At 43.9% G+C, this 12,637-nt stretch overlaps 1 protein-coding gene across 1 annotated transcript in view; it reads left to right on the top strand.

Annotated features, from left to right (window-relative positions):
- Positions 1 to 529: 529 nt before the first annotated feature.
- HCN4 (hyperpolarization activated cyclic nucleotide gated potassium channel 4) overlaps positions 530 to 12,637 on the top strand; it is a gene marked incomplete at both ends in the record, with an annotated part of 107,078 nt that continues 94,970 nt past the window's right edge. Inside the window, one exon of the mRNA XM_082321356.1 lies at positions 530 to 1,233. Within this exon, the coding sequence (XP_082177482.1) occupies positions 530 to 1,233 (704 nt within the window). The remainder of the gene's footprint in view (positions 1,234 to 12,637) is intronic.

The raw sequence follows: 12,637 nt of genomic DNA, 5'->3' as shown, positions 1-12,637 counted from the left end.
GAGTTTGAGGCACCCGGGCTTGAGCTTCGCTTTCCGCATGATGTCTGCCCGCCGGGAGACACAGCACATTTGCATCTCGAAGCCAACATGGCAAGGCGGCTGCTGCTGCTGCTGCCGCCCTCCCTCGCCTTCCAGCCAGAAGTGTGTGGCTCTCCTCTAGACTTCTTGCCCAGTGCTCTGGATCTGAGCAGACAGGGATTGCAGTAAGACTCACCAAGGGGAGACAAGCAGCAAGTAGCCACATCGGGACAACAGAGAAGGAAGGGGGGGGGGGGGGGCGCTTTTTTGCCTTCCCTCTTTTTTTTCCTGCCCTTCTGGATGCAGAGCCTCTGTTTCGATGCAGAGCCCGTGGATGCCACAGTCTGGTAAGGAGATGACACGCCAGTCTCTGGTCCCTGCTGTCCCTTGAGCTGGGGGCAGGGGCCTGGGGGCAGTGACGGTTCCCCTCCTTGGGCAGAACGGGGGGGTCTCTCCCTCTAACTGAGCAGCAGCAGCAGCAGCAGCAGCAGCAGCAGCAGCAGCATCGGCCATGGACAAGCTGCCCCCCTCCATGCGCAAGAGGCTCTACAGCCTGCCCCAGCAGATAGGACCCAAGGCGTCGATCATGGACGAGGAGGAAGACAGCGACAAGGACACCCGGAGGAAAAGCATCAGGCTGAAGCCACTGCCTTCGCCCTCTGCTGGGAGCACCCGGGCACTCGGGGGAGACCCCGGCAGAGGGGGGGACCCCGGCCTCCTGGAGACGGAGGCAGGCAGCAAGGGCGCCAAGACTAGCACCAACGGGGACTGCCGCCGCTTCAAAGGGAGCCTGTCCTCGCTGACCAGCAGGCACCTCCACGACGCGGCCGAAGAGAAGAGGCTGATCGGCGGGGAAGGGGAGCCGGCCTCCCCCAGTGAGGACAAGAGCCCCCTCGGCAGCGGGGAGCTGGAGCAGGGACTGCCAGCGCCCCCAGCACCAGCCTCCCCCCCGGAGCCCCAGCAGCAGCCCCCCCGGGCTTGCTCCTCTACCTCCATCAAAGTGGAAGGAGGTGGAGGGTGCGACCAGATCACCCCAGATGAGGAGCAGAGGCTGGGCCAAGCCGGTTTCATGCAGAGGCAGTTCGGGGCCATGCTCCAGCCGGGGGTCAACAAATTCTCCTTGAGGATGTTTGGCAGCCAGAAGGCCGTGGAGAGGGAGCAGGAAAGGGTTAAGTCTGCCGGGTTCTGGATCATCCATCCCTACAGCGACTTCAGGTACAATCCCCCCCCCCCGTCTTGGCCCACTCAAAACTAGCTGGCCTGCCCCTTCCCCTACCACGCTCAGACATTTCTGCACAGAGCACACACCCAGACGTAACTTTCCTTGCTAATTTCCGAGTCAGAGGAGTTGGGGGACACATCTGAGATCTGCTCCAGTCAAACAGTCTGCAGGTTTCATTTATATTTAAGCTTAATTTTAGTGTCCTCACACTATTATTAATTTTAAATAGTGTTTTTAAACCAGCAAATATCTTTCGCTTTGTCTTTGTATAAGGGAAAGCCTCTCCGTAAGTTCAATGTAAATGGGCAAAAATGTTCCCACCTGATGCACAACTCTAGACTAAAAGCGTGGTGTCTGCTACTTAACTAGTCCTGCATCTCCAGTTCAGAACGTATGGTCTGCCCGATTAATGTTTCAATTTCCATTTTCATACGTCAAAGTCCTCTCTGTTCTCCTCTCCCAAGAGTTAGGGAAGGATTTGCTACTGTTGCTGTTCTGTAGGGCTTCTTACTGCAGCATCGCTTGTCGGGAATTCGGGAATTGGTATGTGCAGGGTATAGCAGCATTCATTAAGAAGGAACTTAACACCTTCAGAGTCTTAAAGAGAAAGATTTTCTCTTTTGTATCCGAAAATCCTTATTTGCAAAATTAATTTGGATAGGGCATAGTTAACATTGTCTTTATGGAAGTAATGGCTTGCTTTCACTCAAACAGCAACATTTCCATGAAGGTTAAAAAGGAAATTAACTTGTAAACCCTAGAGCAAATTTTTGTATAGTTCTGTGTAGCAGAGGGGTTGTGTTTGGGTATTTCTGAGTAAAGTATTGTCTACTGCACAGGTGAATTGTCCTCTGCAATATGTATGTAAAGTACTGCAATCAATAATTAATTACTTAGTGCAATCAATGGCTAAGGTTTATTGCTTCAACTTTAATTACAACTGGCTTACATCTCACATTTAAAAGCACACAGTAGAGGAGCATTGTTCAAACACATATCTATCAAACTACGTGATTTTATTGAAGTCTTGGACTCTTCAAGAAACCTTGCATTATTCCCTAAAATGCAGTTAGCAAGATAATTGCAGGAAGGAGTTCCAGGGTGGATTTGGGTGCCCAGAGACAGAAACGACAGAAACCTCTTGACACTACCTTTTAGGGATTTAGCAAGCAGTCCGCACGCTTAGAAGATTCAGCACTGGCACTGAACAGATTCCTTGATATTTGCTTGGATTAACAAATGTTATTAGAAGGCTATGTGAATTGGAAGACTGCACTGTCATTTAAATTCAGTGCATTCAAGTGTCCCAAGTGCACAGCTGACCGAGCATATGAGGGTTTCCAGTAGCTACATCATGATACATAGTCCTTGCAAGTACAATCTTATTCAAACCCAGATTGGAAAGAGTATAAAATTGTCTCCCAGTTGTGACTGATCAAGTAACACCTCAGAAACGCAGTGAAATGTGAAAGTGATTAGCTTTAAAAAGAATAAAACCAATTTCATACTCTTGGCTATAGGTCTTTGTACTATTTGCCACAAGTCTGGAGTTAAAAAACTAACTACTGTGCTTTCTTGGGTTATTCTAGCAAGGTGTTCTCTGTGTGTTGCACCCTCAAGGAATTTTGGATTTAGTCTCTGGATTGTATTTGGATTTATGCAAAAGTAGTGTTCCGTTTGCATATTCTTTATGTATCTGTGTAGTGGATTTATTCCCTTCCATCTTTATGACTACATTTTCAGCGTAGAACCAGACTGGCAAACATCAGTAAAAGTACTGTAGCAGTAGCTGAGGTAACCACCTTGCCCAAGATGAGATGGTCCTAAGAGTTTGTTTTTTTAAGATTCCTAGCGAACCAGTGCTTATTCCTTAAAACAGCACAATAAATTATAAGGTAAGTTTTTATTTCTGAGGTACTTGGCTATAGGGCCACTCCTAGCCTTACAGAAAGGAATGAAAATACGCAAGCAAGCTAGACTCTCCCAAGCCAGATGATCATACTGAGTCTGCTAACACTCAGATGTTCATATGTATGCAGATATATATGAATGCATGTATGACTCGTTAGTATTAATAATAAAATCCTCCCAACTGTAGCTTTGCATTTGTGCAGAGAAAGCACAGTGAGTTCGATATCTGTACCCTGGTGCAAGACACTCTCTGCTTGGGGTCAGATTCCAGGTAGGCTGATATCTTGCCGCTTTGCGTTTCTCCTAAATTGATGCCAGAAGCCTAGCACACAGATATGTGCTTTCTCCCTACTATTATATATCAGCGTCAGATGGGGCAGTGGTATTGATTGTACAGGGAGACAGCTGAAGAAGCCAGGAGGAGTTGGATGCACTACTGTATGGTCAGTATGTTTATTTTCTGGGGAACTTTCTTCACCTGTTTCTAGGTCACTTGCAGCATATCTGTTTGAATATGACTGCCACTTAAAGAAAATGCGTGGGCTTTCATGAAAAATGACCTATGAACAATGGCTGCCTTGAAGGAGAAGAGTGGGAGCTTTCCCAGATTCTGTTCGGGTTTTGTATTCCCTCCTTCTCTGAATGCTACTAAAGCATCTCTCTTGGAAACAACTCACATGAATATGAATAACATTTTTTGACCTCTGAAATGCAGCAGATTGCACCAAAGAGCAGATATCATCAAAATATTTGCAAGAGCTATATCCTTGACCCAAAGGACTCTATTTTCTGCTTTGCAAATTACGCAGTGCAATGCGTGATTGCTCCTTGTTATAGATGGGTGCAGATTCTGGAGTGTTAGGATCTTGTAAGAGGCATGAGTCTCCATTATCCTGCACTTTGCTGTCACCAAAGCTGTGCAGTAGCATTTGCTGTACAAGTTTCAAGTTAAATATTTAAATATTTCGACCCAGATATCTTGTTTTCTGGGGTTTTTTTGGAGAAACCAGTTTCACCTCTGAGAGTGAGGTGCATCTCCAGGTGTTTGGGTAGAGCTCCAGACCTCATGACTCCTGTCTCAGTACGGCTTGAGATGTGAACTTTTGAATGGAACACTCCAGCCCTATTTACTGGAGCTTGATTCTGCTGTGAAATGACATTGGTGTAATTCCTCTGACTTCATGGAGTTGCTTCTCCTTCGCACAATGTGAGAGGAGTTCCTGTTTTAGAATAGAACAGAGGCTTTCATCATAGTCCCATTACATTATCATTTTAGCATCTAATATGGCTAATTCCAGCGACAAATCTATGACCCTCCAAGAGTAAAGCAAATTAATATAGATTAAGGCTCTGTTGATTTCTGCTTTTAGTCCATTGTGAGGGGAAAAGACACTAAATGACCTTATAAAAACCAAACTCAGTGCCCCTGAGTACTCATGACTAATGCAGTGGACTAGTTCTAGAAGCATTTAAAAGGTGTCTTAGCAATTTCTAATGAAAATAAGAATACTAGCTCCTATTCTGATGTGCAGATGTATATGCTAGTGGCTTGAGTGTATTTGCATCTGTGGTTGATCGCACATTGGTGCAGAGCTAAACTGTATTTCCTAGATCAAGATTTATCTGCAATTTTGAAAGCTTTTTCACTGGGTAGATAGAATTGTAATTTATTGCTTAGAGGAAGCATTGACCCAGTACAATTGGTTTAATAAAAAAATTCCAGACAAACAATGATCTATCTAGTTTGTAGCTGACTGAAGCATATTGGTTGTAGCTGCTACCCAGAATTGCTTGCAAAAAAGTGTAGCATGCTGCTTTTAGAAAGGCCTGAGAACAGATACACTATCTGAAGGACCAAAATAGTCCAAACAGTGGATGTAAATAGAACTGCACATTATTCACTGCCCAGTAATCTATTAACTTCTTCACAGAAAAGAGAAGCTGCTGCCTCCGTGAAAACAATGGAAAATATTCCACTCAGTAACAGTCCCAACTTCTTATTTCGGAATATTGCTTTCCACTGTTCTCCCTTACTTGTAATACGTGTCTGCAAACAGATCCTTTTTTTTTTTTTTTTTCATTTGCTTCCTCTGCCACAGCCTCCTCTCTGCTTGGGAACACGGGGAGATTTCTGTGGCACCAAAAGAAATAGATGCTCAGGTGTGATGTATAAGGTAGGGGAATTCCTGAAGAACAAAATCATTCGCTCCCCTTCGTGCTGCTCCAGACCTCTGAGCAGTGTCATTCAGACTGCCTTCTCGTGGGGAATCAGTGGGATTTACTAACTATAGTACTAAATACTGAACCCTGGTGGGATTGAGCAAAAATGGGAAGGATGCATGTTTACCTTTTCCACTCTCCTGAGTAGAACTGATTTCCAGAGTGCCTCACAGAGTGCTGCTCTGTCTGTGGAGATTGTTTTCATTTGTAAGCTTTTCACTATTTTGTTAGAAGGGTAAACAATTCGTGAAGCATACAGCACTGCTCACTGACTTTGGCAGTTCACTTAGGTGGGTGTTGCTCTCCCTGCTCTCAGACAATGACGCCCTTTTCTTTACCTGCTGCCCAGAATGCTGCTTCATGTGCTGGCCTTGCTTCATGCCGATCCACATTCGGAAGCTGCCCACGACAGCAAACTCTGATCTTGTGACTTGCCCAGTGCTCATAGCAAAGTAAAATGAAAGCTACCCATTGTGTGAGCCTTATGTACAGCAAATTGAAATTCTGGTTCAGTGAAACCTCTGCTTAGAGGGAAAGGTCGGGGAAACAGTTGCATTCGTAACAGAACCTGTGCCTGTCATTAGAAACAAACACAAAGTGCAAATCAGGCACAGGTTTATTGGTAGGCAGCTCATAGATTTGGCTATCTATCTTCTTTTCTTGTTCATGCTGATGGCAGTTGCCTCAGAATAGTATGGGGACACTGCTAGCTGAGGAAGGGGAGATGCTTTCTTGAAGTCAGATCTTTCTGTCTTTACTGCAGACAACTTTCCTGCCAATTCCCAGAGCAGTTTTGCCGGAGCAGAACAAGGGGATCCAAACAGGAATAATATGAGGGATAATACAAATCCCACTGAACAGCATGGATTGAACTTCTGTTGTCTTCAGTCGACTGTGAATCAGGGTGCAGGAGAAGAAATACAGTTTTGTGACCATGAACTGCACCAAACTAGTGCAGCCATACTTCCCATGTCCATAGGCAAGTCATCACATGCTTCATGCCCTAGTTCACATGTCATGAGGTGGAGGATAAAAAATCCCACGCTAGGCGATCAATGTGGGGATATAGTTTTTTGTATGAGACATGTTCAGATGCTACAAAAGGCAGCATTTGAGAACAAGAAGGCCTCAGTAAATGAAACACCTCAGTGTATCACCACAATATATTTTAAGACTATGATCGTATAATATTACAGTATTTTCACATATGTTCATGTGCAGAAAATGAGATGAAAGAGTATAAATAAATGCTAAAGCAAGCACTGAGATTTAAGGAAGTGCCATGATTATGATTTTCTGCACAAACTTAATTCAGGCCCTTCATACAAATCTCTGCCAAGAGATGAACACATTGTCTCTTCCACGGAAGCCCATGCCTCATTCAGTGCACACAGGGATGGTTCCTTTGTGAAAAACTATTTAAAATTTTCTCCATCTCTCCTTGTAAGATAGCATACCGTATTTATTTCGTCTTATTCAGATCGTATCTGAAAAAACAGGTTAATTTCTTCATGGCCTTTTTTTTTTTCTTTGGCACTTATAAAATAGTCAACTATAATAGCAATAAATGTTCATTTCACTTGCCAGCACTTTGGCTAGGAAACTGGTGCTATCATCCCTGGTTTATAGCAAGGTGGCAGAGACTCATAGAGATTAAGGTCAGAAACATTCATTAACTTGGTGTAGTCAATTTGAGGACCTGTTTTGCAGAGTACGTAGCATTACACAGCATACCTTATGTTCAGAGCTCTGCCTCTGTGGGTGCTTAGTAAGGAATCAGACATTGCTGTGACCCAGAAGACAAGGGCACGGAGGTAATGACTACCTGTTTTAAGGGTAATGGGTGCTTTAAGAGGATTGGGACATTCTGATTTGCACCATTTCTTAGACTTGCTTGGTGAGCAGCCAGACTGAGAAATAGGCATGCCGATCCCACCCACCCTCTTCCCAAGCCTCTGATGTTTGTTAGTTTATCTGTTGTTATAGAAAAAAATCATTGCTGTAAACAATGACATAGTGTTCTCTTTAATCATCACCTAAGAATATTATTCTAATTGCAGTTTTGGATTGAGTGATTTGCCTAACACCTCTGCAGGAACTTTTTGGCAGAGACGGAATCTCCAGGGCACCGCTCATCTGCCCTAGCCATCACATCTCATTCTGCAGTTCCTTATCTCTTTTATTGCAAACCTTCCAGATTGTGCAAGAAATGAGCTCCTATAGAGAATCTCTTTCCTGCACACATCTGCCTCAAGCCCTTCCTCTCCTCTTGAATAAAGCATGAATTCCATGGAAAGAACTGTTCTGAATCATGTAATGACTGTAACATAATACATACATACAGCTAACCTCCATTCTGCCATTTCATAACCTGAGTTTTGACTTTGCAGTCTAATTTTTAATACAGTGGTTTTGTATAGTTGTTAAGGTTTTAAAAAACAAATCAATCCCCATCCTCATCATAGTAATATCTCTGGGTTCATTAGCAGGTATGGATCTTTTTGAGGATATGCTGCCCTGCCCTCTGCTCCGAATTAAGCAATGGCCATAGCAGGTAGTTAGAGCAAAAGAATAATGATGCACCAGGTTCTTGGGTTACTCTCCAGGCTTCGAAAGGAAACATACGCTGCTTATTACAAACTCTCTGCTTGTTTTCTCCCCAGTACCTAAGCCTGACGCCTTCTGCCCCACTCTCTCCAACCTGTTGTTTCCCCCATCCCTCACTTCAGGTTTGTGTTTCTTATCCCACCAGTCCCATCTCCATTTTTTAGGCTTCTCATGGCAGGTTTCTTGTCCAGCCAGTCCCAGGTCCTAATACCCAGCTTATCATGTGATCACTGTTTTCCACCTCACCTTAGTTTTTATTAATGCGTCTTCCCCCGCTCCCCGCAATGTTCCAGTTGCAGTATGTTGTATGTAAGGTATGCACCTTACTCAGTCCAGTTCCCTCCTTTGCCAGTCTCCATCTTTATCCTTCAGTTTTTTTCTGGGTGAGTGTCCCCAGATTAGTTTCCTCTCCTTCTATATATTCTTAGTTGCTATCGTCCCTCTGACTCTTCAAACAATCTGTTTTCTCACTCCCTGCTTTCCTTTCTGATTTAAGAATGGATTATTTTGCCTAGTAATTTAAAAGCCTTCCACATTATCCCTCATTCCATCCTTGGACACTACCAGCCCAGCAATGTTTAGACAAACTCTACCCATTTTTTATTTTTTAAACTTGAAATACCTCAATCATTGGAGATAAGCATTTAAAGTGATGAATTTGTATTGAAGCACAATCTCCGCTGCATTAGTGTGAAACAGATTTTATTTGAGGGAAAAATGTGTTTTCTAAAAGTGTTTATTGGTAGGCACACATAGAATCAGTGTAGGACTTTTCAGTGCTATGATAAGCAGGTAAACTTAAGTTTTCAATACAGTGTTATTTTGATTAGGTAACTATGCTAAGTGCTTTCTGTTGCACTGAGTTTTTTCTGCTGTGGAGTCACTGCTGCTGCACTGAAATCCATTTATTATACAGATAAAAGAGCGATCTTTGTCTGGAGATAACATAGTGTCATTTTAGCTTGAAACCATTGAAATTTGTCTTTGTTTCTGATGTGTTATGAGCATCTCATTAGCAAGCCCACGAATCCCTCAGTTTGCTCCTGAAACCAACTATCTGAGCTCTCATCTCTGCCAGAGCACAGATTTCTTCCTTTCTCTTATTTTTGAAAGCTGTATTGGTGCCAAGGCAGTTATAGGTCAATTGAGTTATTGTTGGTTCTAATTGGCACTCTAACAAGCTATTAAATCAATTTACCTACAGATGAATGTCACTCAAAAAGAAAGGTGCCAACTCCTTTTCTGTCTTTGAGAACTTAAAAAACATTTCCACTGATGCGTGTAAGGGAAAGGCCAGTCCATAGAGAAGTGGCTAGTGAGAACATAAGTTTTCACCCCTAAATATTTACGCCGTGAGGTCCATGGCTGAACAGGGTCCAGGCTGTTCCTGTGTGCGGAGGGGTGAGACTATTTCCAGAACTCAAGGCCAAGAGGAATAATTAAGAAAATCACCAACTCTGATAAATGCTCTTATATCCCTTCCCTGGTTTGTAACAGAGCATGGGTTTATTTCCATGTGGAGAGACCTACATCCTCTTCTCCTCCTTTACTAGTTCTCAGTGTCCCACATGCGTTCCTGTGACTGCTGATGCAGGTGTAGTATCCACAACCGTCGTTCAAATCAGGCAGCACCTGGCTGGTGACATCATTACCTTTTTGGTGTCCAGTGGACTATAACTTCATGAGATTTACTTGCTCTGTGTTACAGAAAAGTCAGAGTTATTATGGTGAATAGGGTTGATTTAAGTTCTGTTCCGAAACGTTTAGATAATCTCTTCCTCTAGCAGCAATACAGTGCTCATTCCCACAGTACCTGAGCATTTCTTAGTGAGACAGTTGTAAAACAGTTGCTCTTCAGCCTACAAGTCAGGACAACGTTTCTTGACCAAGTGGCACTGCAAGTTCATCCTGGGGTCTCCAAATCAAAGCTGGTTTATATATGACAAGCAGTAAGAATTGCTCAGGTATCCTTGCTTAAGTGGGCAATATTTTTTGGTGAAGCACAAGGCAGATGAGAACGCAGCTTGGCTCTGTGCAGCTCTACAGCTCTGCAGTGCTGACAGCACTAAAACCAGGGTTTTGTCAGCAGACAAAGCAGTTAGGACTCCACAAACAAAGAAGAGAGAGCAGATGTGTGCTGCGCTAACAAGGTGCTATTATAGAGACCTTTTTCTGCCCCTTTTCTGTGTTGAATGGTTTGCTATCTGGGAAGTCCCTTTACAAATTGAAATTCTTCATTCCCTGCAGTATATTCACAGTGACTGACATCAAATATGGTCACCCAGTATTAGCACCAGACTGTAGTAAAGCCAGGCAGTTAACTCCTGAAGAGATGCTGCCTGCAGCAGGGGAAGACAGTGCCAGTGAGAGCAAAGCAGATGAGCATCCAAAGGGGAATTCCAAGGTCAGCTTGAGGGCCCACCGCTTGGACATTATAGGGGCAAAACTGCTTCCCCAGCGATGCGCAAAAACTAATCTAATTTGTGGTGACTCGTCCAAATGTGCTAATTAAGGTTTTAAATCTCTGCCTCTTTGGACGGAGAGGTTGTCTGTGTTTATGCATCTATTGTTAAACAGCTTAGAGGCAGGAGAGGTGCTGCAGGTTGCCAGCTGACTCTAGTGTAGGAGCTATAACTCCTTTTTTTTCCTTTTCACAGCTGTGCTCAGGGTTCTTGTGACTGCCAGGAAATCAGTAGTTGTACACTGGGTAACTCCTCATCCCTGTATACAGCTCCAAAGAGACTGTATGCAGAGGAACTCTGATGGGATTCAGCTTTCCTGGTGAGAGCTGCTGAGCACTGTTACAGTCTGATGCTCAGTTCCACCCCCTGCATGTTTGAGGGATGGAAAACCTAGTGAAGTGCATTTGGATTTGCCTGAGTGTGAGAAAGAAATGTCTTGCAAAGTTATCAGCGCTCTGAAGCTTGTGAGGGAGATAACAGCTGCATTCCAAAGACTTGGGGACTCCACATTAATAAGTCCCTTCCTCCCAGCCGTTGCTTCACACGTGATTTCAGGGCAAGATGCTAACTCATCACAGCGCTAACATCATTGTTACCCAGTGCAATCTCTCATCTGCAAAGGAGTTGTGTGTGCACGTGCGTATGTGCGTGTCTCTGGGGGCGGGAGGAAGTGGAAGCCCCTAATTACCCAGCCCTGCTCTGTGTGTTCTTTCACCTCTGTCCACCTTTGTGACTCGGCCGGAGGGATGGTGCAGAGCACAGGGGTGTGGGCTGAGTGAGCACAGTGACATCTTGGCTCTCTGCTGAGAAGCAGAAGTTGCATTAGGCATAGTGCAGCAGTGCAAAGGTGACGTTTCGTGGCAGTGTCAGGGTTTGGACTAGCTCTCCCAACAGCCAAAATGATAACAGAAATGATAATGATGACTGACTTTATGTAGCTTTTTTAACAATAGCAAAGCCACTTTCATTAAGCACTAATTCTTGATCTTTCCCCCTTTGCTTCAAAGCACTGATGCATGCACAAGTTATACTTCTATTAATAACAAGAAGAATATTTTTTTCCATCCCTGGTTTTCTGTGAATTGTGGGGAGGATGGAGGAAAGAACAAGTCTAGTCTACAGATCATGGTGTGTTCTCCTTGATGCCTATACAAACTATTTGTATCATTCTCCCATGCTCATTTAACTGTAGATACGCTTTGAATCATAAGCAATATATAACAGATTGAAGGACAAACTGGAAGACAGGTCAGGCATCTGATTTTGACGAGCCATCCTGAACAGAAAACTCTGTGCCTTGATTTCTCCAACTTTGAAAAAGGGTGATGGTACTGCCAGGGGCCATGGAAGATGCTATAACTGACTAGATGTCAGCAAGGGTGTGGTTAATATCTACAAGGCAGTTTCACGAGAATTTCTTCATGATTATCCTTTTCGGTGTACTGCTCTGGGTTTGGTTACATCTCTTGTCCATCTTTTGTTAGGACCACAAAAATGAGTAGATCTATGTACTGTTAGGTGATCCATGTACTGTTAGGTGATTTCTGAATAATTGGTTCTTTTGTCTTGATAAGGAAACTGGTTACCAATGCCTGTACAGTTCCATGTGTGATGCTATATTGTGTGGCACATTTAGAACTAGGCTGGAAAAAGACAGAAAAGAAGCCTGCACGGGAAGGGAGACAAGATGAATTTTACCTTTTGTGCCCCTAAATGAGAATTGTGCAGCTCCTGCATGGGGTTTGGAGATGCTCTAAAAAGAAAATGTTCCATCTTTTCCTCACCAGTCATGTGTATTGCAAGGTATGCTACCCTTTTCTTTGGGAATATGTGGCTTCTTGACTTTAGTAAACACTCCTGAATAAAGGGTCTGGCACAGGAGCTGGCAAGATGCCTGTCCTTTTCTGTGGTGTCGCAGCTTTAGAAAACATCCTCTAAGACTGCTGACTGTTGAATCTCTTGGATAATCTGTTGTGACCTTTGGCTTATAGTGCAAACACAGGTGTGCTTCAGATCATGCCAGCCATGGTTAAGGTGATACACTGTGTATGCTGTGGTTAGAGAGCAGCTAGGTTTGTTCCACAGTTGGGAATTGGAACAAATGCCTGGGTCGAAGACGTACTTAAATCAAACTCCAGATTTGGCAATGACTGTTGGCTCAACCCTGACTGCATTTGGAAAGTTTCTGGTCCTCAGT

This window comes from Platalea leucorodia (assembly GCF_965183815.1).
Source record: "Platalea leucorodia genome assembly, chromosome: 9".
Taxonomy (NCBI): domain Eukaryota; kingdom Metazoa; phylum Chordata; class Aves; order Pelecaniformes; family Threskiornithidae; genus Platalea; species Platalea leucorodia.
Note: the sequence above shows the minus strand (reverse complement) of the source record. Positions and strands in the feature narration are given on the sequence as shown.